At 36.8% G+C, this 27,376-nt stretch overlaps 1 protein-coding gene and 1 long non-coding RNA gene across 2 annotated transcripts in view; one reads left to right on the top strand and one right to left on the bottom strand.

Annotated features, from left to right (window-relative positions):
• Positions 1–1,159: 1,159 nt before the first annotated feature.
• The window catches only part of LOC128985635 (multidrug resistance protein homolog 49-like), a 39,883-nt gene continuing 13,666 nt past the window's right edge, over positions 1,160–27,376 (top strand). Inside the window, exons 1-11 of the mRNA XM_054405365.1 lie at positions 1,160–1,212; positions 1,534–1,612; positions 2,411–2,604; positions 5,433–5,577; positions 7,991–8,091; positions 23,088–23,259; positions 24,411–24,535; positions 24,853–25,042; positions 25,422–25,643; positions 26,401–26,526; positions 27,066–27,266. Coding sequence (XP_054261340.1) covers positions 1,184–1,212; positions 1,534–1,612; positions 2,411–2,604; positions 5,433–5,577; positions 7,991–8,091; positions 23,088–23,259; positions 24,411–24,535; positions 24,853–25,042; positions 25,422–25,643; positions 26,401–26,526; positions 27,066–27,266 — 1,584 coding nt within the window. The 5' untranslated portion in view covers positions 1,160–1,183. The remainder of the gene's footprint in view (positions 1,213–1,533; positions 1,613–2,410; positions 2,605–5,432; positions 5,578–7,990; positions 8,092–23,087; positions 23,260–24,410; positions 24,536–24,852; positions 25,043–25,421; positions 25,644–26,400; positions 26,527–27,065; positions 27,267–27,376) is intronic.
• Positions 11,260–18,451, bottom strand: LOC128985636 (uncharacterized). Its single transcript, XR_008490055.1, has 4 exons — positions 18,282–18,451; positions 15,967–16,110; positions 14,827–14,859; positions 11,260–11,586 (listed from the first exon to the last, which is right to left on the bottom strand). It is a non-coding gene; the product is annotated as an uncharacterized LOC128985636 (long non-coding RNA).

Raw genomic sequence — 27,376 nt, 5'->3', positions numbered from 1 at the left:
TGATACACTGCAAGTATCAGGGTACTCTGCGAGGCTGGGGTTTAATGAATTGATACACTGCAAGTATCAGGGCACTGTGCGAGGCTGGGATTTAATGAATTGATACACTGCAAGTACCAGGGCACTGTGCGAGGCTGGGGTTTAATGAATTGATACACTGCAAGTATCAGGGCACTGTGCGAGGCTGGAGTTTAATGAATCGATACACTGCAAGTATCAGGGTACTGTGCGAGGCTGGAGTTTAATGAATTGATACACTGCAAGTATCAGGGCACTGTGTGAGGCTGGAGTTTAATGAATTGATACACTGCAAGTATCAGGGCACTGTGCGAGGCTGGGATTTAATGAATTGATACACTGCAAGTACCAGGGCACAGTGCTAGGCTGGGGTTTAATGAATGGTTTAACTGCAGGTATCAGGGCACTGTGCAAACCTGGGGTTTAATGAATTGATACACTGCAAGTATCAGGGAACTGTGCGAGACTGGGGTTTAATGAATTGATACACTGCAAGTATCAGGGTACTGTGCGAGGCTGGGGTTTAATGAATTGATACACTGCAAGTACTAGGGTACTGTGCGAGGCTGGGGATTAATGATATGAAACACTTAAAGTATCAGGGTACTTTGCGAGGCTGGGGTTTAATGAATTGATACACTGCAAGTACCAGGGTACTGTGCGAGGCTGGGGTTTAATGAATTGATACACTGCAAGTATCAGGGTACTCTGCGTGGCTGGGGTTTAATGAATTGATACACTGCAAGTATCGGGGTACTTTGCAGGCTGGGGTTTAATGAATTGATACACTGCAAGCATCAGAGTACTGTGCAAGGCTGGGGTTCAATAAATAGATACAATGCAAGTATCAGGGTACTGATATTTGAACTTTATACCTTAGTCTAAAATGTTCATAGTGGTTAAATAACGCTAGTACCTAGTAATAAATATTTCACTGTAGCGAATTTAATTGTTTTTTGTCAAATAGATAGGCCTATTTTATTTATTTTAAAAGTAGGTTCCAGTAGTCTAAAATATAGATCATATCAAATGTTTGTAATTTCTGTAATCCGTAGTCTTTTATATTTTAATTTATTTCTAGCTGAAGAAAACTATGACTTTTTGCTAAATTTAATTGGTTATTGTTATGTATTTCAGATGGTATTGCACGACTATCAGCTCGAAAATGTTCGGTTTCCTTTCATGCACGAAAAGGTAATCAAATTTTTTACCACACCATAAACTATAGGTACAAACATTGAAACAACCATTAACCTTACAAAAAAAAAAAAAAAAAAAAAAAAAATGTTCAGCTATTTAAAGCAATTAATGCCCTGAATTTAGATATTGGGTGGTATTAAAAGCTAAATACAATTTAAACCCGCTTTGTTCTTTCTTGCCTTTGTCAACTTTTACTTGGTTTATTCAGTTTATGCATCAATCCATCTATCTATCTATATATTAATTACGTACCTTATGTCCCTACAAGCCACTAAGTTAGTATGTTTTATTTAACTTATACAAGTTCTATTTCAGTCCAGTTTCTGAGACTCACTCAAAAACCGACCTGATTGGTTCTGGTAATGTTTTAAAGAGAAAAAACAACTCAAATGAGGTAAACTATTAATTTTGCATATTTTAGTATTGTCTTAAATTTTTATAATTGTGGTTGTGGTAGACTAGTAATTCTTAGTTTTTGGTGGTGGTACTGTTTGTATTATTGTTTATATTTTTGGAAAGGTGGTATTGAGCCTATTGTTGTTATTTTCTATTGTAGTATTATGGGGCTACTAGTTTTGTAACTTATTTGTAGTTATATTTAAAAATATGTTATTTTTATCTGTGATAGAAGTTGTATTGTTTTTCCAGCTTAAAGTCAATAAACTTACATTTTTCTCATAAGAACATTTAAGTAGGTGAATTTTGAGTTTCCTGGCACATTTTGATGGAAAAAGTTTGAAATTAACTGTTTGGCAGCCAAATTTCATTTTTTTTATAATGTTGCCTAGCCTATACACACTACCTTGAGTAGTTATTGTAAAAATCAGAGTTTTTTTCATAATTGTATGGGTTTTTATGAAACAATCACCATTAAAATATTTTTTTAAAATTAATAAACTCCTGGAGATACCCTACTTTGGTCATAGGTGTATAGTCTCTAGCTCTGTACACACAAATAAATAATTTCAAAAACCACTTTTTTGGGTCCAGGTAGACCCGAATCGGATATTTCCACTCAAAATTCAAACTCGAAAACTTTGACAAAAACAATACCGTACTTACTTCATACACTATAAAGTACAAAGTATGTGCTTTTGAGAATAACGTTATCTTTTTTAGTCAAAAACTTGTGATTGGAGTATCAAATAGGATTTCTTCCAGCTACGATGGTCATGGAGTTTTTATTTTCCAGTTTGAGTCCTCGACTGTCCCTGAACAGCTGTTGTTCTTCCTGGGTTTTCTCGCTGCGGTCTTCATGGGGACTGTATTCCCTCTCCTGTTCATAGCATACTCAGAATTCGTCAACCTTATGATAGCTCGACAATCAACTGATTGTATCATCTCCAACAATTACATTTTACAGCTGTTTGGTGGGGGTAGTACCAAGTATGTATGAAGATTTTTGTTGTGTACTTAATGAATTGTTAATATTAATTCACAATAGAAATAAAGGATTTGTATTTGTTCCATGATGGTTAGAATTATCAATCTCTGTGTTTATTTTATTACTAAAATTGGTTTTGTCACTTGTTACTGAACACTGTACATACAATGTGAGTGTGTAGTTGTGACGTAAATTTCGGTGTGGGGACAAGATAAAGTAAAATAACGTCTTTCATAAATATTTAACAGTTTTGCCCCACCAAAATTAATCACACCTTAAATCCGTCCACATAACTACGAGATAGCCAAGGGGGTGTGAACGAGTTTATATTAGTTATTGTTTCAAGATTGTTGGAAAAGAATATTTATTAAAATAATGTTAAAAACTTTATTAGCTTACCTTCAGAGGGTGATAATCACAGACACTCAAAATATACGTTTGGGCCAAAAATTTTGGAAAATGCACACGTATAAAATAATAATAATTAATTAATCTAACACAGCGTCTACAACGTAAAATGAAATAGGAATGATTTAGAGTACTTTGTAAACGCCAAAACCAGAAATATAGAATTCACACTTTTTCTTTTGTAAATAATCAAGCCTGGAACATGTGCAAACGTCAAAAATTCTGACACTATCAGGAAACGAAATAGATTACTGTAGGCGAGAATTAAGACGTCCCATGAGCCATGGTTTATTCTAAAAATGCAGGCGCTTGCTACTCGACATCGATATATAAACACATTCGTATGTTTTTTATATATCGATGCTACTCGACGGCTCGACGCATGCTCATGTTTCACGCGGCAGTCAGGGCTCACAACCACAGCGTTAAAACCAAAAGAGATAACTGTTATTTTAATTTATTTTTAGTACCGTACTCGACTTAATTAATATTATAGAAGTACAATACATGTACGTCAAAATGGCCAGGCCAAACAAATTCAAAATTGAATATTAAAGTTTACTCACAGATGTACCATTCTTTTATACTTTAGCAAAACTATTCAGAAAACAAAACCAACTTTCTTAGCTGTTTTCTAGGCTTTATTTAACTGTAAATTATTTTTTATTTATAATTGTTTGGTTTGTGGATTTAAACTTATAAATTTATACATAAAAACTTCAAAAAGCTTATTAATTTTTAATGTTGGCATAAAAATTTATGACTTACCCTCCTTGATGCACAATATACTATTTTGTTTTGGTTGGTTCTATGTGTTGCCAAATAGCGTAAAAATATGATTTAAATCTCTATTTTCAGAAATTTTCCAAGGAAAGGCCCCGGACCCCTCAGGTGTTTGTTAGACCTATATCGTTGACTGTACAGTCAACGCCTATATATTGCACCTCCCTGTTCCAAATCCTGCGGGCGCCCATGTTTCTGTATTTCTTTGTCAAAGTGCATAAGTTGCACTTGTGGCGCACTGAAGTAACTTGAGCGATTGTCACTGTATTACTCATCTGTTGCTATTATAGATAATAATCTACTTACGTATCACGTATGCCAGTTGGTGTCAATTATTAATACTTGAATTATGCTGTACATATTTCAAGCCTAAATACGGCTCATCTTCAGCAGCATTTTTCTATGTACAATTTTTCACATCGAAAGATGATTGTCGACTATATACAGACCACATATACACACAAACACAGAACGTTTTAGCATGCTATTTTTATTTACACGTGTTTTTGTAGCGTACACTCGTTGAGATAATACCCGACCGGACGACATTTGTAGGCCTACTATTTGTCACTGTCACTCCCTCTTGCTGAGAGAGGGTGGTCCACCTACAAATACCGCGCGGCAACATACGAACATTGCTGCATATCGCTTTGGCTCAGAGGACTTCTTAACTCTCGCCTACAGTAGGTGGTCTACCCTTCCCAGTGATTGTACCGTATCGAATTTTAATATCGGCTATTGCCAGATATTTTTGCGTGGAGATCGTGTAGTCTATGTTTGGTAGCTGAAAGACGACTGCTTGTTCGGAGTGCTTCTCCAGCAGCACTCTTGTCTCGCTCCTGGCGCAAGGTAGATAACTACAGCCATCCTCTCCTTAATACCATCACCACGTCCAGTGTTTGCTGCACTCTTTGTATGAGCCAAATCAACTTATTTTGGACGCTCAGAAAAATACCACCCCTCATTAAAACATTGCCCGTTAAAAGATAAACATACAGTACTGCCAAAGTGTAAAAAATGTGGTTCGGATTCCACTATAAACTGTAGGTCCCTTAGTTGCCATTAGCTGAATGGGCTATTAATTAACAGCTGTGTCTAATGAATGTCGGCCTTAGTCACTAACAAGACTACAAGATTGCGCCACTCATCTCCATTCATACTTGGCTTAAAATACCTACCTTGTATGGTCGCCATTTTATTGAACAGTAACATGAAGTTTGTGGTAAGATATCATAAAACATTATACTTTGTTCACAAAATTTAGGCAGTTTTAGGGGAAGAAATCCATCCCTGCACATCTTGATCCTACCATTAAAACAAAGCTCAACAGCTGACATTTGTCAAAACGTCAATCAGCTGTTACATATACTAAGCCGAATAAAGTGTTGGGGGAAGTTTCCCTCAAACAGCCTAAATATTGTGAACCGAGTACAGTAAATTTACAGTTACCTATAACAGTTTTTAGTTATTGTGAACTGGGGCCCATTTCATAATAAACTACAAGTTACAAGTAACAACTTGCAACTTGTAATTTCCATTAGATTTACATTGGACGATCAGCTGATTTACTAATAATATTAGTTTGTAGTTTATTACGAAATGGGCCCAAGTACTGTTTAATTTAGACCTATTTCAACAGTTCCAGTGGTACATATGAGGAGAGGATGGATCGTTTGCTCGATGATTCCCTGGCTTTTGTCATGGCTGAAACTTCTGTGGCTGCAACAATGTTTGCCTTTGCCGTCCTTTCTGTATACTTGTTAAACTACTCTGCTCAGAAACGGGTAAATATTGATTGAATCAATGTATTTAATAATGTAAGCTGATAGAAAACATAAAGGTTTCACAAGTTCGCTGCGGGCCACTCACCGGTGAGTGGCGACATCGCCTACATTTCATTCAATTTCTGCACAGCAGTACACCGGGAAGAACAGGCATTTTTATGTCTGCCTTTAGCTAGCAATTGGGTGCTTTATTGTGGTGTAGGTTGGTAGTAAATTTCCCCGTAAAATCCCCTTCTGGAAAACTTAGAAATCTTCTTGCTATACCGTCTTTCTCCCTCTTATTGGCAATACAATGGGACCGGCTCGTTCCCAAGCAGTGCTGCTATCTGTGAGTGTTTCAGCAAACTACAGTACAGTAAACAGTACATCGACCTTTGTCGCAGAAAATCACCTTACGTCATTACATCCGTTTCCATCGCGGATTACTCCTCTCATAATGCGCATGCGGGAGTAAACTGTTCCGTGGAACTGTGACATATATCAGATGTTAGATTTATCATTTTCAGATTCTGTTACAACGTTTAAAAGGAATTGAATATAGCACACAGGACAGGTTGTACCAACTAGCCTGTGCTTTGCTTTTACTTTAGTCTACTTTCAAGTTCTTGCTCATCCGTTTGTTTATTTTTACTCTAGACCTATCTCAAAATGTAAACTAATATTATGTAAGTTAAGTTATGCTAGTTAAGTATTTACAAATTAATTGATACTTAAGTTATTTTAAGGAGCAGAGAACGAGGAGAACATGACAGAAATAGAACAACAGTATGAACAAGTTGAGTCTTTTAAATATTTAGGAGTTATTGTCAGCTCACAAAGTGAGGAACACATAGAAATAAAGAATAGAATAAACCTAGCCAGTAGAAGTATGTATGCTCTAAACATTATTATCATCAAGATTATTGTCTCATCACACTAAACTTAAAATTTACAAAACTATCATAAGACCTGTCCTTCTCTATGGAGCTGAAACCTGGATTATCGATAAAAACACAGAGAAAAAACTTATTACTTTTGAAAATAAAGTCCTGCGCAAAATCTTTGGCCTTACTAAAGAAGGAGATGTGTGGAGAATTAAACATAATCAGGAACTAAGAGACCTGTTCACGGAGCCAGATATAATTGCAGAGGCTAAAAGCAGGAGGCTTCGCTGGACGGGCCACATCATTAGAAGAGAGGAAGCTAGCACACTTTATCAAATATGGAAAAGTGACCCACTGGGGAGGAGACCACGAGGGAGACCGAGGAAACGCTGGACAGATGAAGTAAAGAAAGATATGACCAGGATGGAAGTTAATGAAGATACCGTAAGAGACAGGGCGACGTGGAGGCAGTGTGTTGGTGAGGCCAAGTACCACTTGGGGTACAAATGGCCATGGGAGTAAGAGTAAGTAAGTTATTTTAGTTTGTGTTGAAACTATAAGCACTTCATCGTTTCGCACTGTATGTTCGAGTCAGTCATGAATAAAGTATATTACACTCTTGTTTATCAAATGTAGTGATTATGGTAAAGATTTTGGAATAATAAAAAGGAATGTGAGAAGATAGGTTCCTTTGTAGCACAGCGATGAAGTTGGCCTGACCTATAGGCGGTTTCAGTCTAGCTGTTAATTTCAGAATATACGTATGTTTACTCCGTGTTTTGACTGCATCTATGTTACCTTCTTACGTATACAAATGGCCGAGTGGAATTGGATTTTTCCAATTGCCTTACCTGTGTCATCATCTTAATGTTGGGTTGGTTAGGTTAAAAGTAGACATAAAAATGTATTGACATTTTACAACTAAGGAAAAGAATACAACATAGGATACATAGAATACAATATAGGAAAAGGAGTAATCCGCGATTGAAAAGGAAGTACGTCACTTGCTATTTGTCAGACCGAAATATTTGAAAGCTAAACGGGTTCGCTCGATGCTGCACCGTACCGGGACCACGCCTGCCATTAGTGGGCCTCAGCGAACAAGTTACGTGTTAACGTGTAACAGTTTAAAGTGGATATGTTAAAGTGGTAATGCTTTGGTTGTGCTTCTTTTGATTGTTGAATCAAAACCGTTGATTTGAAGAAACATTATGTAAAATCCATTTATGCTAAAATGGATTTTCTTTTATTCCTCTTCTAGCCCTGAATTGTTTTCCACATGACTTCATCAGACTAGGTCAAAAGGGGGTTGGGACATTATCACTTAGATCAAATCCATTGGTGATTGGTGGGATTTGAACCTAGGACCTCAATGAACCCAAAGTCCTGCACTGTACCACTAGACTAGTTCCCCTAATCAAAAAGACATACTACTTCCATTTAAATAACAGTCTCTTTTCTGTTATTCTTTGAAAACAGTAGATTGAATTTGATCCAAGTTTTAGAATATAGGAGTTGTGGCTTTATAACCGTCATCACTGTGTGACTAGGTAGGCAGAATCAGAAGACATTTCCTGCGAGCTGTTCTCTACCAGGACATTTCATGGCACGACACGCAAAACACTGGCGCTTTTGCAGCACAATTAACCGAGTAAGTAAATTCAGATTTATACAGGTTGACATTTTTTATTATTACGCTTTATAGAGAGATTACAATCTTTAATGGTGGTGAAAAGAAGCCCCCATCAGGAATTATCATGAGGAAAACCGAAACAAAGAGGCTTTAATTATATTTTTCTGATGCCCTTCACACCTGAGGACGGGATCATATTCTAGATCCTGAAACGTTTTGTAAACTTGTTTTTTTTACTAATCGTTAATCCTTATGGAACCCCCGTGCGGTACCGGGTTAGAATAGCACCGCAGCCTTCTCGGGCTTGTCGTAAGAGGCACATAAAGGGTGACCGACGTTCTCACTGGGAGTCCCTGGGAGTGCCCCTGTTGTGTTGCAGGGGTTGATGTGTGCTCTGCACTGCCGATGGGTATTCTCAGTGGGTCGTGAGAAGCCAGCCACTTCGGTCCTTGGTCAGGGAGTGCGGCATGGATGTAGAGGTCGGGCTCTGCATTGCGACGGGCGACCCCCGGCACGTCAGGTATCCGGTGCTGGGCCAACGGAGGTCGGGCCCAGGGGAACTGGGGTAGGGGTTTTTGTCCCCGAGGGTATACTCGTTCCTGACTGATTCCGGGCCGCTCCTTGCCGCACAATGCGCTGGAATAAACACAATAGCTTTTAATACCCCCAATAACACATTTTCGATTAAGAGCTCAAATGAGCAAGAAAAGAAGTTGGAACTGGAGCGGGACCCTCTTGTTCGTAGCTCCAAGGTTCAGAGATCGCCACCACCGAAAAACGTGAGGACATCTCCGCCACCTGCACCTTTTAAATGCACTATAGTTAAATACACACCTTGTTAATGGCGTTGCCAGCAACTCCCCTGCCGATCAGTTCTGCTGTAGGGATGCCGGAGGAGCCTTTCACAGCAACGTTGAGGTCGGAAGGCTCTGAGATGGTGCTTCTGCGTCAGGAATATCTTGACGCAGAGAGTAGCATCAAAACCCGTCTCCGAGACATGGAAGTGACGATTAAGGCTATGCTGGACACCTTCCGGACCCAGAAAGCCGTAAACCAAGTGGTCAAAAACGACATGGCCAAACTAGAGGATGACCTTGGCTTCGTTTTTGCCTGCCGGGTGGTGAGCAAGGCGGCCATGGAGAAGATTGCCGAGAAGGTTTTGACTCTGTCTGACGAAAGAACGCTGCCTTCTAAGAAACATAAGAGGCCTTCCACATCGGACAGTCCTCAAAAAAGAGAAGAAGGCGTTCAGACCAAAAGGACCAAGGTAAAGGCCAAGGCGACTCAGACGGACCTATTGTCTGCTGTGCCCAGATCCTTTTTGGACATAGCTGCAGCTCCTGTGAAGAACCAACAGCCACAGCTACCTACGAACCTAGCTCTACGACCCAGTTGTAGAGACACCTGGGGCTGCTTGGGAAAAACGCCATCCCGAAAGGAGAAGAGGCAATTGAAGCGGGCGGAGGTCGCCTCTATAAAGAATGTGGCAGTGAAGGCACAGCCGACCGGTGTGGCCCAAACTGGGCCTGGCTCGGTCTCTGCTCCGAAAAAGTCCCGGCCAAAAAAGTCCAGGACGGAGGCAATCCTGGTCAAACCCTCAGGGGGGAGATCTTTCTCCAAGGTATTGGGTGCAATTAAGGCCAAGGCTAAGCCAGAGCAGACCGATACGGTTGTACGGTCGATTAGACGAACCTGGGACGGGGACGTTCTCCTTTAACTGGGTAAGTCGAAAGACAAAGCAGCCTTTACTGCCGAACTGAAGGCAGCTGTTGAAGGCCAGGGCACCGTCCGTGCTCTCGAACCCAAGACATCAGTCGAGGTTCGAGACATTGGTTGTGTGTCGACGGAGGTTGATGTTGTTGAGGCCCTGAAGAAAGCTATCCCCGAGCTTGGCAGGCAAACAGCTTTTCTTAAGGTGCGGCTCACAAAACGGAATAGGAGTCAGCAGCCGATGGCGGTCGCCGAAATGGCAGATGCACATGCCAATAAGGTGCTGGCACTCCAGCATCTGAGAGTCGGCTGGGTCATCTGCAGGCTCAGACGGAGAGTGGAAGTGAAGAGGTGTTTTAAATGCCTCTGTTTCGGCCATTCCTCCCGAAACTGCAAGGAACCCGACCGAAGCAAGAACTGCCTTCAGTGCAGGGAGGTCGGTCACATCTGTAAGGACTGCCAAGTCGAGTCCTTTTTCCTTTGCAAAGAAAATGGGCTCGCTGACAAACACTTGAAGCATATAGCTGGGTCTGGACAGTGTAGTGTATTTAAATCTGCACTACAGCAAGCGAAAGCCCTCGCACGAAGATAAGAATCCTTCAGTGCAATCTTGAGCGATCCAGGACTGCTGATGCACTTCTATGTCAGCTTGTCCTAGAACAGATGTCGACACGCTCTTAGTCAGCGAACAGTACCAGTACCCGTGATAGGGACCCATCTTTTTGGTTCCCTGATAGTCTTGGTACTGCTGCATTCTGGGCGCGTAATGCAGCTAAAGTACAAGTACGGGGTCACGCAAAGGGCCGAGGTTTTGTTTGGGTTCGGTGCCGGGATGTCACTTACTTTAGTGTTTATGTAGCGGTACTGGGTTCATAGGATCGAATTGCGTGCTACCATACTAAGTCAGAGTATTTTATTTAACTTAACTAAATAACTGAGCCAAGCCACATCTATATCACAGCCATTTTAATGATCTAAATTTAGTAATGCATTCAACCAATTATACTAATAAATAAGAATAAGCTAAAAAAAACTCCCTGTTGTCACTGTACTGTTGTCTCAGTTTTTACATAATATAATTATTTAATTATTATCCTATCAAATCTCCGATAAAAGGTGTTCCACTTTGAACTTCTAAACATAACAAGATGCAGGAAGACAGAAAAGACTCCACCAAGCAATGATGTGAGTCCTGTGCACTCTAAACGTATTAGGAGAGCACCTCAAAAACTGGACTTGTGGAAAATGTGGTAAATCGCCTTGCTAAGAAACATATACTGTTAGTCTATATGAGTTTTTTTGTTTCATTTTATTTAATATTGGAATTTAAATAAGCGGGGAGGAGATGTTATGAATTTAAAATAAAATGGATAATAATAATTTTTATGTTTTTATGTCCAACACCGTCCTATATATTGAAATGAAGCGAATAATGTTTTTGAAAAGCTGACAAGTACCCTGAATAAAGCAAAAAATACAAACGTTATTATAGTAGATATACCAAAGAGATATGATTTGGCACATTGGTCTTGTGTAAATAAGGAAGTAACAAGAACAAATAAGCGTCTCATGGAACGAAGTGAAAATTATTGTAATGTCTCGGTGATCAAAGCAAGCGAAGCTGACAGACGTTTGTACACCCAACACGGGCAACACCTCAACCAGGATGGCAAGAGATGGCTATGTAATCTAATAGCTGAAAAAATGGCTTCATCACTGTCTGGTCCAAGAGGATGCCTGCAGGGAGTGGAAGAGCAACCGCCTCCTCCAGGAACTGAGTATCTGTCGGAAAACTCGACCCGTCTGGAACAACCCAATCAAGTCCATCAACATCTACAAGCGCAGATGAACCCATAGATATTTGTCTGTCAGAATCACTAGATGTGTCAAGTAAGCCTAGTTTTAATAATCCTTCTATTGTAAATAAAAATGAGGATGTTATAGTATTTAATGTAGCTCACTGGAACGTGCAAGGCCTCACAGGCATTGGTAAAGTTGATGAAATAATAAGCTTAGATGACAGTTTTGATTTAAGTGCCCTGTGTATTTGTGAACATTGGGTTGGAAGTCACAATCATTTATCAGATATGACTATCCCTGGATTTGAATTAAAAAGTGCTTATGTAAGACAATCAGAGGAGAGGGGTGGCACAGCAATATTTGTCAAATCACACATTAAGTGTGAAGAACTAACCTTTCTCGTGGATTTATCAATCAAAAATGTCTGTGAGGTTGCTGCAGTTTTCATTAAAGATGTTAATGTTATATGTTTAGAAATTTATAGGTCACCAGGCCTAGTACTCGTGGTGGTAAGGATGGCACATGTATTGATAATATATCAGTATCTGTGCTTTCTGAAAGGATCAATTTAGCCTTGGTGGTACCGATGGTTGTTTCTGACCATCATGCTTTAATTTTTGGTAGTAAATTTGAAGTCTCTGCAAGTAGTAACACAAAACGACATGATAACAGAAATATCAAAATAACCAGACCAGTATATGATTTAAATGTTGCTTATTTTACATGCTTATTGAGTAAAGTTAATTGGTTATCTTTGTACAGATTAGATGGTATTGAGCATAAGTTTGAATTCTTTATGGAAGTATTTATGAGTACGGTTGAAGTTGCTTTTCCGCTTCAGCATAAAAAAACAGACAAGAACAGGCCTAAAAAGTTTAAATGGTACAATGCTAGTCTGCATTTACTTAAAGAAGAGTGTCTGTTTATGTACAGTAAATTTAAGAATACTGGGTGTGCAATGTACAATGTTCAGTATAACAGGCTAAAATCTGAATACCTATAAAAAAGCAGTGAAACAAGCTAAACTAGCCTATAACTCTAGTAGGGTAAAAAATGCCAATAATAAACCTAGGGTCATCTGGTCTATTGTAAACGAGGGTCTGAACAAAAATGAGAGGCCTTCTGTTGATAAGGAATCACTAAGCTTAAATTGCACCATGTTCAATAACTGCTTTGTTGATAATGTAAAGTCAACTGTTCAAAGAGTTCCAAAGGCCAATGAAAGTGTTCAACATTATTTAAATAAACTGAGTCCTTTCAACAACGTACACAAGTCTTTTACATTCAATAATGTGTCCGTTGAACAAGTGTTCAGAGCAATCTATTCTTTAAGCGATAGCTTAAGCTTGGATGTATATTTTATTAATTCTCAGATCTTGAAATTAGCGGCACCATACATTGCTGAAATACTTTCATACCTGTTTAATCTTTGTATTGATGAGGGTGTTGTTCCACATTGTTTAAAATTAGTGAAAGTTATTCCTATCTTTAAAAAAGGCTCAAAAGTAAAATATGAAAGCTACCGTCCTATATCAATAATTCCAGTTTTGTCTAAAGTGTTTGAAGTTTTGTTAAATAATCAAATTAAAATATTTTTTGAAAATAGATTACTGTTTTCTGATAGTCAGTATGGCTTTAGGTCTAATAGGGGAACAAGTACAGCAATTGTCAACTTCACTAGAGATTGTTTATCGGCATTAGATGCTAGAAAAAAGGTATGTAGTAGTTTTTACGATATGTCAAAAGCATTTGACACTGTAGATCACACAGTACTTATGCAAAAGCTTGGTTTTTATGGGTTTGACACAGTTTCTTTGAATCTGATTAAGTCTTATTTGTCACAGAGGTACCAGTCTGTCTTATTTAATGGCTGTTTTTCACCATATTTGCCAGTGTCTACAGGTGTGCCTCAGGGCTCGATATTAGGTCCTACTATTTTTATAATATATGTTAATGACCTACCTGCTGCCATTTCCAATGAATATGTGATACCTTATATGTATGCAGACGACCTGGCCATACAAATCAGCTGTAATAGTAATAGTGGTCTCTTAAATGATCAGTTACTACTCAAGTCTAATAATTTAATTGAAGACTGGGCTGCAGCCAACATTTTATGCTTAAACAAAGAGAAGACACAAAGCCTAAATTTCAGTTTTGGAAATTCCTCTGATGAAATGTCAAGTGTTAAGTTTTTAGGTATTACTTTACAGACTAATGTTAAGTGGGATGAACACATTAAATCTTTGTGCAATAAGGTAGCTAAAGCAATCTTTATGATTAGAAGACTTAAGTTAATTGTTAATATTGATGTTTTGGCTGCTGTGTATTTTGCACATATACAAAGCCACCTGTCATATGGTATAGTGTCATGGGGTTATGACAGTAATACAATAAAATTATTGCGGCTTCAGAAGAGAGCCTTAAGAATCATGTTCAATGTTAATCGTAGGACCCATTGCAAACCACTTTTTAAGAAACTTAACGTAATGACTGTTCCCTCTTTGTTTATATTGGATTGCTTAATGTACATTAGAACTAATTTAAAACAGTTTCAAACTAATAGCTCTGTTCATAACTACTTTACTAGGCAAAACAATTATTTAAGAACTGACCAATGTAACTATCAAAGGACAATTAATTCAACTTTTGAGCTGGGTAAAAGAATGTACAATAAATTACCGAACCATGTAAAGCAGCTAGATTTAATTAGATATAAGTCTTATTTGAAGCGACTCCTCCTAGAATTAAGTGTATATAGTGTTGAAGAATTTGTTAAATATTTAGATGTTTATTTGTGTCATAGTTAGTTGTATTGTTTCTTTTTAGAAATGTAATGACGATGCACCAGTTTGATGTTACCTGCTGTAACCCATAAATGTTATGTGCAAATAAATACTTTGACTTTGACTTTGACTTTGATGTATATAAATGTATGCTTAATTTAGTAGGCTTTGCTTGTAATCCAAAGCCTGGACTGAAACTAATAAAAAGCAATTGTCGAACAGACTGGATGTGAGTAAACAACAAGCAAGAAATTAAGAATGGAGAGTCAGGTTAATTCGGTTTGATTTTGTAAGCTTTTCTGAATGAAATATGAAATACAATTACAATTAGTGTTATTTCTGATTTCTAACACTGTGGAAGATTTTACATGCTTTACAAGCAACACATTAAACTTTCAATAAAAGCGTAAGTGACAAATAATCTTGCATAAAAAGATCATGCATAAAAAGAACTTACTGCATCATCGTCACTCATACTTGGGGTGGAGCTCTGGAAAAAATAAGCCATTATACAAAATAAAGAAGATCTCACAATGGAAAATTGCATATATAATTTTGTAGGTAAACCTAAAATATTTTACAATTGATACTAAACTTAAAAATCTAGATTGCAGTATATTTAAGATATATTATTTTGTTTGAATTATAGCATATGTATTAATTTATTCCTGATGCAAAATAAAAAATAAAACACAGATATTAGAACAGACAAGATTTCAGTTTTCATTGACAATTATTATTACTTCTTTCCTTACCAAGTATTATTTTTAGCTGTGATGTCCTAACTATAACCTTTACAACTCACTTAATGATATAAATTGTGACCTTATATAACACAAAAGAAGACATTTAAAAAATATAAAAACAATCTTAACGGAAACATAACTCATAATAAAATACTACAGAGACATATACAGTAACTATGCAGTATGTCCTAAACTTACCAATGTACAATAAAATCTCTGAGTTTAAAATTCACTTACAATACAATCGAGTTGTAAAATGAACCTTTAAAACTAGATAGCGTTGAAATCATTTCTATTAAATTACAAAAGCTTTCGATAATAATGTGAACTTGGTAAATCAATCACCGTGAAAATTATTCTTAACAATTCACACTGTGAAAGCTGTACAGATTATTCTGTAGCTGTTAAATATTTAATCCTTTTTCCGCAATCACAAATCCTTCAACTTTATTTTGACGCAAATAAGATTTATTCAGCGGAAAATTAATATCAATTGTTCGTTGAAAGTGCGTTTCACTTCCAAACATTTAATCTCTTGTGCTACAGACAGCGGTATTTTGTTAATTGCGATTTTCTTACAGAATTAACAATTCTCTAATGAATTCCTAGTTAAAATAGGTGACGTTTATTTTATTTATAAACATTATTTTTGGATAAATGGTAGTGCAGTTTTTGAAATGTTGAAATTTTACACCATAATACCTGAGGTTTTATTTATTCAATTGCAGCTCAATGTACCAAGTATTTACTGTACTTTTTTGTAACTATAGGCCTACTTGTAAGTTGATTTAGCTATGTTTACACCAATACAACCTAATTAAAACAGTACTTTCTATAAGTTTTCACCGTACCTCTTTAATAGTGCTGTACCTCCTGTTGTTTCCCGGCTGATCCAGTAATCGTCGCCGCTCCATCCTGAAGTCACAAGACACAACCTTCAAGATTACCGTGAACTTCCTTCCACAAGTCACTTCTCTCCCGAGAGTTTGTCCGATCTGAAAGAAATGTTACACGATCACTCCATCTTGGATAAAACCTTGGCAGAAGTACCACAGTTTGGGGAACTGGGTAGAAAAAACCTTTTGATATGCTTTCTATATAGTCAGAGAAATATAGGATATGACCTTAAAAAAATTGCAAGAAAACTTTTTATGGTTTTATTTTGTAGTGTTGGGTTCGCAGAACGACATACTAAAAGTTGCCAAAAATTGGTACACGAGAAAACCACTAAAATCACAATTTAAAATGGCGGCTTTTCCCAACATTGAAAAAATTTTGAAAAAGATACTACATGCATTTTGTATGAACATTTTTTGAGAAACTGACTTGGGACCACCGCCGATATTTATTGGGTCGTTAGTACTTCATTTTGATAGGGAACGCGTTTTTGGCCGCCATCTTGGATCCGCCATATTGGACATAGATATATATTTTTTTAATGTATAGTGTTGTGACACATCATTTCAAACTACATTTTTACACTGATTTCAATGCCGAAATATTTTTTTAAATATCTTTTTTCGTTTAGAAGATATGTTCAAACGAAAACTTTCCCCCATACATTTCTTATGGACGTTTCGTAGTTTGATAATTTTTTTAAAACTATTTTTCTAATATCTCCAGTTCTTATTAACCTTTGCAGTTCGTTCTAGTCATAAAATATTCAGTATGGTAAGGGCTTCCATTTGAGCTCTTGAACATTAAAATCAGATGTTGCTATTCAACGTTGCTATATAAACCCTGGCTCTGCTTTTGATTTAAAGTATCAAAGTTATGAAAATAATGTTTTGATATATTTCCGTGGAAACAGTAGGACAATTCTATATAGGTTATCATAAAATGAGGTTATCAACCTGTCGTCAATCAATCCTATATTTGTTGAGATGACTACAGTTTCGGGGTTAAAACCCAATTTCAAATCTTCAGTAGTCAAATTGTCAATACATTACACATAAACACACACGGAAACATTTATATTTACAAAAAAAATTATTTAAACAAAAAAAAAATAAAAAATACCGTCATACCCACTCACCCACAGATTAGCATTTTATGAAAAAACCTTCATATATTGGAGCAAAATACTTACATAGACTTCCTATTGCGTTAAAAACAGAAAATAACATCAATAAATTTAAGAAGATGTTGAAAAATTACCTTTTTCAGAAACCACTGTACTCGTTTGAGGATTTTTTTAACTTTTAGTCATAGTCGTAGTATTAAGTTTTGATTTGACACTATTCTCATGTACTATGTGTGCGTATTGTGAATAAAGATGATTTGACTTTGACTTTGACTTTACAAAAATTATGTACAATCGTGCCAGGCCGGCCTGCCGATTTGACTACTGAAGATTTGAAAATTACGTTTTAACCCCGAAACTATAGTCAAGACAAATATAGGATCGATTGACGTTAGGAGTTTAAACTCGTTATAGGTCAATAAATCAATCCCGTAGGCAAATATGTATAAATGTATGTTGTACTTTTTGTATAGATTTTGTGAATTTTTGTTTTTAAATTCGAACTACTTATTAAGTGTTTGGATTAGGCGGTATCTTCCCGTTGCGAAGCACGGGTACAGCAGCTAGTGGTATGGTAAAATAAATGTTTCTGAAGCAATCCCTTTGTTTTTTCTCCTCGTGGAAGGGAGACTAAGGAAGAGATAAAAACTATGTACCTCATTATTAAGAACGTTAAAGGTTTTTTGTTTTGATATACGTAAAAATAAAACGAACCAGTGTCTAACTAATTCTATAGCCCTTTACATGGTAGTTAAAACTTTATTAATGAGGGCATAGTAAACCAAAAATTACCAACTTGATTTATAAATCTGATATGATTAAAGCAATTTAAGCCAAAAAAACCCGACTTAGTACTGTTCAAAAGTGTGTCTTTCAATGTCTTAGCTAAAACTGTTACAAAATATTTATCTAATAGCTTAAATATACATAATCTCTGCCTAATAATTTCCAATTATTTATTATGTTCAAAATATTGTAAGCTTTCAGTACTGATGTAATGTTGTCAACTATTGTCACCTCAAAAAAGATGATAAAAAAATGTTGTGTATTATACAAAGCTGAACAAAGATTTTTTATATAAACATGTTTGTGATTCCTAACACAATCATACACATGCATATATAGGCAAATAATTAATCTTACGCTGAGTATAAAAGCACATCCAGCATATACAGTAGCATATATTATTTCACCAAACACCAATACAAAGTTTCACAGCTAACTAGTAAGCAAACACTAAGATAACTGATACACTAAACTCTAAAAACACACACAAGGAGGCCAGTAGCACTAGATGTTCGACTAGTGTAAGATGGTGCTATCAACTATGTGCCGTTCGTCCACTCTGATAAGATCGTTGAACAAATATATATCTTTTTTATTCATAAAATTGGTTGAAACTGGTTTTTACTTGTTTAAACTAAATAAAAACTACAAAGCATCAAGTATAATAAAGTTTTGCACCAAGAATAGTAAAAAATATAATAGTATATTTCATAACAAGAGTAGAAAGTGAGTAATTACATATTTGAGACCATGTTAGATGTGCGAGGTATATCGAGCACGTTAAATGGTCGAGAATATGTATCGACCCACTTTCACTCGTGTTTTGAACGTTACTTTTCGCTACACTACAAAAACTAATTATATTTTCATCTAAACAGACATTGGATATTTCTTCAAAACAATTAGGAACATGACAAAACTCATGAAATTTTAGGTTATGCCTTCAATTTAAAGTTAATATTTACTTTGGTTACAGTTTTGTTTGTTGAAAATTGAGACAGTTGACAAAACAATAACAAATCTTTGTTTAGTTACGTTGGAAAAATCTAAAAACATAGTAAACTTTACTTTCGAACAGTAAAAGTTTTTTTGCCGTAGTAAACAATGTAGTGATGCATTTTCGCAGGTGATAGACATATAACGAATAAAGGTTATTTCACAGTAGTGTAGCGAAAAAGGATCTTCCACTACTAATGAAACAAAACTCTATTTTCCCTGTGTACGTTTCATGCTGTAAATTACTTTAGTACATAAGTCAGACAAAAACAAAATGGTTTTGGTTGCAAGGCTCGAAAGAAATCAGTGTTAAGATAACTTAATTGGATGAATAATTAAGTTATCTTAACACTGATTTCTTTCGAGTCTTGCAACCAAAACCATTTTGTTTTTGTCTGACTTATGTATAGTTATTGCCGTTAAAAAATTACATAGTTTCTCATAATTTATAAAATAAAGCTTTATAACTATCTAATCATTTTAAAATATCATTATATTTTTATAAACAGAATAACCAAATCTTTACAGCAAATGCATGTCATTACGTTGTCTTTTGCTCAATTACAAGCCTTCCTAATAAATGATAGGTTTATGAAAGAATTTTAGTTTTTTTTTCATAAATACTAGATTATGTTAGTGGGATTTTCCTGGTTTCAAACAAAACTCACATTGATTCCATGAGATTATTACGTATATGGGTGAATCAAAGCTCGTTGTGAGTTGATTATAGAATCAATTAAAGGGATGTCACTTGCAGTACCGTGTGAGTTAACTCTACGTATTTTTCATGAATTTGTATTATTTGAGATGTATTGATTGTACATCCAATCTTTATATATATACAGTTTTAACTGTTGGCAAATTTCCCGGTGATTATGCAAATACCGTAGGTCTTATCGTAAGACCTAGCCCCCGGACCGATATACTTTTTTGTTTGGAGGTATCCGGAGGCAGAAAATAAGGAGATCAATAACGATGCCTTGTTTGTCTGCCAACTATTCCATATTAATTGGAATGATTAAAGTCTTACAAAAGAAATTTTAAAAAGTTAGGGTTTTATGTTTAAACGATGACAGAAAAAACTTAGTTGGCAGCTATAATGATATACAGTATAATGTTGTCATGCAATTTTAACTATTGAAAATATGCTACCACAGTAATTCAAACAAATTTGACCTAAATATTAAAAATTAAATCTTACTCGTAAATAAAATTATATATCGAGTGCTGAATAATTATTTTACATTGGCATTAGATGTTAAGGAGTAAGTAATTATACTAATTCATACAATACACTTCAAACATATTTTTCTGTAAAAGCTAAGTTTGAAATGCGAAATTGTACTTGTTTACAACCAACCCCATTGACCTTTTTATAACAGCTCATGTAAAGGGTCGGTTAGAACTGGTGGCAAGTTGATTATCAAATTAATTTATGGGGTAAATATAAACAAATGAATTTGAAAATAAATTTCGTTCCTATTTCCATATTCATTCGTTTTATTATTTGAGCTAAGCTATTCTATGCTTTATTATACATAGCATTTGATTAATATTTTCATAGATTAAATATGTGCATTAAAATACATCTTTATTTGATAAAATAAGACTAACGAAAATATAAACGTATATTTAATGGAGAAACAATTGAAACAAAATTGAAGACATAACATAAAGCTATTTAAATTATTAAACAAATGATTGAGTTGTCAGCTTTTGACACAGACGTCGGTTTTAATTTTTATTTTCGATAAAGACAGACATAATATTTACATGATTTGTTGTCTGCTTACTTTTTTTACAAATACATTAAGCTGTTCTGTATAAATAATATGAATTATTTTAGACTAGCTGTACCCGCGGGCTTTGCCCCGTTTAACTTCATATGTGAGCTCGTTCGCATGGCTCAATCACGTCCTGGTTAAAGTTCGTTCGCTACGCTCACTCACCTTAGGTTGGAGCTCGTTCGCCTGGTTGAAGTTCGTTCGCTACGCTCACTCACCTTTAGGTTGGAGCTCGTTCGCTGCGCTCACTTGCCTTCAGGTTAGCTCGTTCGCTACGCTAACTCGCCTCCGGGTTGAAGTTCGTTCGCTACGCTCACTCACCTTTTGGTTGCAAATTAGCTGTTGTCATAAATTTAAAAAAATAATAGTGCTGCACTCTGTTGGTAATCCTTGTAACTTTAATGCTCTTGAACATCACAGAACAGAACCAACTTGTTTAATTGAAACAGCTGTTATGATTCATTAATTCCATTTAAATATGAGTATTCATTAGGTTAACATGGGAAACTCCAGAGCCACTGGGGCGGAGCCCGAGAGTCCGATCAGAATAAAAACCACTTAGTTTTCCTATTTAATGCCTAACGAATCAGTGTACCAAATTTCAGCCCCCTAGGTAAGTGGGAAGTGGGAGAATTAGTGATGAGTGAGTGAGTGAGTCAGTCAGTCAGTCAGTCAGTCAGTCAGTCAGTGAGGGCTTTGCCTTTTATATATATAGAAGAAGATTGTGTTTTCAGTTAAATAATTGTTATATATAGGTGTAATAAAGCATTGAAAATAACTAAAATAAGAGTAGGCTAATTGGTTATTTTTAAACGATAACTGAAATATTACTTTCCGGCGCTCTGGGATGCGGGGAACGATCCCAGACATTACCCTTGCATCTGAGTCTCTTTTGTCAAGGATCAGAGCCTGGAGGTCCTTGCGGGTTACATGGCCAGTGACCACCAGTACATAATTTTTTATGTCCTGGATGGTCATCAGAGACAAGTAGCCAAGTTTCGTCAAGTGTCCGTTTGATGGAATTTAAAAAAATTGGACGTTGCAAAATTCAATGAAGCCATCTTACGAGGAACGCCGGTGGTTCCTCCCGCAACTAGCGTGGCTCACGCAGAGGTGGTAGTTACATCCATGAAGGGACTGATCGTCTCGGCTTGCGATGAGTCTATGCCTCGTAGGAGATCCCGGTGCAATAAGCGACCTGTGTACTGGTGGACTGCCGAGATTGCGGCGGTCAGCATTGAGAGCCAGAAGACTTGCTACCAGGGCCAAAGAAACTGTAGACAGACGTCGTAAGTCGTATGCCACTGCTAGGAGGTCTCTTCGTCGAGCCATCAACCGGAGTAAACGCAGTTGCTGGAAGACATTAAGGGACGATGTTGATTCCAATCCATGGGGAATGGGTTACAAACTTGTAACCAAGAAACTTGGCACCCGCTCTCCACCTTCCGTCATGGATGGAGCCACTATGGAGAGGATAGTCGAGTCTCTTTTCCCGGCGCACATGTTGCGCCCACTGCGGGATTTTGGAAGGGTGGATGACGTACCACTTTTCAGTTTTGGAGAGATGGAGGGAGCCGTCCTATCCCTGAAGAACAATAAGGCTCCTGGACCCGATGGGGTACCCGGCGAAGTCCTCAAGAAGGTTTTGACTACCAACCCCTTGATCCTTTTGCGCATGTACGATGCCTGACGCATGGCTTTTTCCACTGCCAGCGTTGGGAAAGGCCCCGTCTCGAGGCTCAATAGTTAGTAGGACAGCTGTCAGTGGACACAGTCATACCGATGATGACAATTGGTGAGGACAATTGGACCTGTGTGTCACATTACATCCAGGGTATTCTCCGCGCCAAGGAGCTCGACCTTGACCAGGATGCGGTGTAGGTCATAAAAAATCTAAATGCCAAAAACGGTGAGAGCCCTGAGGGCTTAGGTCACATGTTGGCCTGACTTGAAGTAATGTGACAAACAATTCCAGGTCTGTGTCCAACAGAGTAGAGGGGGTTTTTTAGTGAGTAGTCTGTGATAGATTCAGGAGTCTCACGCTACAGGCTGGCTACATGTGTGCGTAAAAGCATTTTCCCTCCTCTCCCTTCAAAAAAAAAATCTTTATGGAAAATGTCTGGAATAATCTCTCAAACTAAAAGCCATAAATCCACCATCACTAACAATTAACTTCAAAGAAAAAATTATCTTCATCATTGACTTTCTACTTTGGTACTTTGTAACACTGGAATTAAAATAGTTGGTTCTACAGTATCTATTAACCTAGTGTCATATTTTTGACTTTTTTGGTACATTTTTGTTGGTTTTAGTGATAAATTAAGTTTACTGATGCAAAAGGATAAAAAAAGTTTATGTTTTCGACGGCTTATTCTGCTTGCAGCAGCCTGGATAAACTGCAAGAAGGTGTGGGGGAGAAGGTTGGAATGTTTGTCTATCTTGTGACAACGTTTGTAGTTTCCGTCATCGTGGCGATGTTCTACGGGTGGAAACTTGCTCTCGTCATGACAGCGACCTGCCCCGTTTTTATATTGGTGACCGTCTTGGTTGCAAGGGTAATCAACGTAAATCAAATATTCTTAAGTACTTCATTTAGCAGTCTAGTCACATTGTTGACAGTAATATTGTAGTATTGTAAAAGTAATATTCTAGTAGTAATGTGGTTTAGGAGCGGTTGCAAGTAGGGAAATATTTGTAGCACCTTACAATTTGTTATAGGATTAAATACATCACACCTAACATTACAATTGTATGTGATTCAGTAGATGTGAATTCATAAGGTGGATCACAGAGAAGTATTAAGTAATTACAACTGATGGTTATTGTTCATTTTAAATCCACGCATGACTCGCCAATTGAAATTATGTCCCAATACTGCTTTGCAGGGTGCAACTAAGGCCGGTTACACACCGATGTCACTGATATTTATCGTGCTAGTGACATGCCACTTGAAACCAACCTGTATTAACTTATGGAGATATACACACCAGTGTCACGGACATGTTGTCAGTGACTTGTGTTTCTCGCACGTGCCTCTAGCGAATAGCGAACCAACCTGTTGGTGTTTGGACGGACTTGACTCTTGCCTCTTAGGACAGCGCATGCGCAGAATTTTCTATAGTTTCTATAGTTCTATAGTTTCTACAGTTTCTATAGTTGTTTTTGCGCTGTGGTTGGTATATTCTGTTTTGTTTTATTTGAGGTGGATTCTAATAGTTTGTATCCTCGATGTTACATTTATCTTTCAACAGACCGCACAGTTTTTCAAAAGGTTTCAGGTTTCGTCCTATAAAAGTTTTTGGAACTTTTCAGGGTGTTGGAACAACTGTCTTGTTGAAGTAAATTGATTGAATAACCATTCCAATAAGGATGGGTTCAGAATTTTCTTTGAACATGTATTCTTTGCCGTTGTCTTCTTCTCCTTAACACCAACAGGAACAATACAACATCCTCATCTGACCTTGACATTATTGAAACTGATTCCTTCTCTTTCTTGTCACTAGCACGTGCCTCTTCCATGTTTTAATTTTATTGCATGTCACTGACATCATGCTAGTGACATCAGAAATGTCAGTGACACTGGTCTGCAACCCGCCTAAAGTTTATGACTAAAAATAAAAATTTTAAGGAAAATATTAAGCAAATCAATTCAGAATACTTGAGTATCATATATTTGTATATGGTATGTGACATGATTGTTGAGCAGGTTCAGACACGTCTGTCTGCCAAGGAAGAGGAGAGTTACGGAGACGCAGGAGCAGTCGTAGAGGAGGTTCTGTCTAACATCAGAACAGTGGCAGCCTTCGGAGGGGAACACAAAGAAGTTGACAGGTGAGGAGGTCATATATTGATTAACCAACACATGTTGTTGGATTTTGATTAAATTTAGTATGTTATGGCTTTTTAACCTTAAACCAAATAGTACAACCCCCAAAGTTGTAAAAATTATGCTTTTAATGTTATTGGTGTTATTTTTTTACCTATAAACCGTAGCCACTCCCACTCCTGGGAGAAATTATGTGTCAGTTTGCTGACACCTTTACTTTGTAATTGTTCTGATGTATGTACTTCATTTATACGTTGTATATGGATCATGAAATTCCCTATATAAATACTTCTATAGTAACTTATGTGTTTACTGCTTCCAGATACAATCAAAAACTGATTCCGGCTAGAAGAGCTGGCATCAAAAGTGGAATATTCTCGGGTTTCGGAGGAGGAGTTTCATGGATGTTGATATTCTTCAGTTACTCCATTGCGTTCTGGTATGGAACTCCGCTAATATTGGCAGATCGATACAATGAAGACAAGACTTATACTCCCGGAGTTTTGCTCATTGTGAGTATTTTGACTTATCATTATACTTAAGCTACAGCCTGCTGTTGTGACTTGATTTTTAGCATATGAAAATGGTTAAGTTACCTGATGTCGCCTTGTGGTCCAAGTCTTGTCGTTAATGGATTATGAGCATTTCGGCATAAACACCATCGTCAGATTTGTATAAGAAATAATCTTCCCTCAAGAGGTGCGACGAAAGTTCACAAATAAAACACATAAACCTAAAAAAAACTGATCGAACGTTATTTAGCATCGTTTCTCTTTCTCTTATACGGATCTGACAACGGTGTTCTTGCCAAAGTGTGCATAATCCATTAAGCACATAATCAATTATATAAAATTATTGTAAAATTTGATATGATAACATTTTGACTTTCAGGTTTTGAATGGCGTTGTCATTGGTGCAATGAATTTAGGTTTATGCACTCCTCATCTTGAAGCTTTTGCTAAAGCTAAAGGAGGTTATGATTCCGTCATTGCAATCTTACAAAGGAAACCTGTGATAAATATCAACGAGAAAGGAGTTCTTTTGGACTCAAAATTAGGAGAAATTGAGTTTAAAGATGTTCATTTCACTTACCCTGCTAGACCTGATGTTAAGGTAAGTGGAAACTTTGGTTTTATTATTGTAAATTCAGACGTACATGCTTTATTTTGAACTTCCTTAGTTAAAAAAACCTCTTCTTTTTGTTAAAAATGAAATTGTGCATTGTTTTTGGACAATTAATGTATGACAAGTAGGGATTATGTTGATCAATGGGCCCACACTCTGACATCGAATCACTGCGTAGTGTGTTTGGTATAAGGCTTAGTGCTACAGGCCACAACCCAGTCAAAGCGGCTTTTCCATTTTCAAGCTCCTTGTCGCCAAACTTATATCTAATTTAAATTAGTGGATATTTACAGTTTTTTACTCGTCCTTTGGTGTGCTAATTATTTGAGTTCCAATGTTTATTGAGAAATTTTAATTTAATTCCTCCTCGGTTAAGTTTCTCTAAGGAATTCCTGCAATGATCTTTAAAGATGAAATATTAACTTAGAAGATAATACAGTAATTGAATACCTCTATCAAGCATCTTTGTAAACAAAATATTTTTTGAAATTGAGATTTTTTAAAGAACAACGGTGCAAATAACATTCTTTTCTGCATGGGATATTTAGATTATAAAAATACATAGGTTGGTAGCACTTACAAGTGATTGAATATGTTGGTACCAATGCTGCCCAAACATTTTTGTGTTTTCTGAAAATATTTACTTTTGTCACTTGCAACAACAATACACTTGCTTTGGCAAAGCTTTCCAACTATATATTTTATATTCACCTAACTCTGTACACAATGACCTATAACCTTTCAGATTCTGAAAGGACTCAGCCTCAAAGTCAAGAAAGGGGAGAGTGTGGCCATTGTTGGAGGTTCGGGGAGTGGGAAGTCAACAACAATTCAACTAATCGAACGTTTCTACGACCCTCAGAGTGGTCAGGTGAGTCTTTGTTAAAAAATTAATTTAAACAAGTGACTATTTTCATACCAATCTATTAAACTATTTGGCCCATTTCACATAGAATATTTTAGAATCTGTAGAGAGTGTTTTTTTACACAACCCAAATTTCAAGTTCAATAAAGAGAATCGCTATTTACAGACAAAAGAAGCTCATAAGCTGTAAGCTCTCCTTCCGATTTTCTAATATGTTCTTTACCGATACTCTACTTAACCGATTTTCTAATATGCATATTAGCATTATTTTCTACAAAGTTTTGTGTTATTGGGAATTTATTGTGAGTAAAAAATTCAACATGTTTATTCTCTCAAACACAACCTAAATCATGTTGACAACAATTCTTAAATGCATCAGCTTATCGGCATGAAGTGAGGTAAGCAGGGCTGCCAACATATGAACCTTTTTTGTCCCTAAACAGTGATTCTCGGTATGTATCTTGTAATTTGGGTTGTGTTTAAAACAGGGTGTATTTAAACATTCTAAACAATGTTTACATTTTTAAAAGTCAGTGTTGTCTTAGATAAGTCTTAACGGAGTAGACTTGCGCACTCTGGACCTGCGGTGGGTTCGAGCTCAGATTGGGCTGGTTGGACAAGAACCTGTATTGTTCAACACGACGATCGCAGAGAACATCTGTTGTGACTTGAAGGTGACGCGAGCAGAGATGGAAGAAGCAGCCAGGGAGGCGAACGCTCACAACTTCATCATGAAACTGCCTGGGGTAACTACAGTATACTATATCATGGATTAGATTACAGTTTTACTCAGCCAAACATTGTTACTCTATGTTGGTTAGAAACTACGTAATTGATCAGATTGTGTTTAGGTATG

The sequence above is a fragment of the Macrosteles quadrilineatus genome, unplaced genomic scaffold (genome assembly GCF_028750875.1).
Source record: "Macrosteles quadrilineatus isolate MER2022 unplaced genomic scaffold, UCM_ALF_1.0 Scaffold_2__2_contigs__length_208266976, whole genome shotgun sequence".
Lineage (NCBI taxonomy): Eukaryota > Metazoa > Arthropoda > Insecta > Hemiptera > Cicadellidae > Macrosteles > Macrosteles quadrilineatus.
The sequence above is the reverse complement of the archived record's forward strand: the minus strand, read 5'-3'. Positions and strand labels throughout refer to the sequence as shown.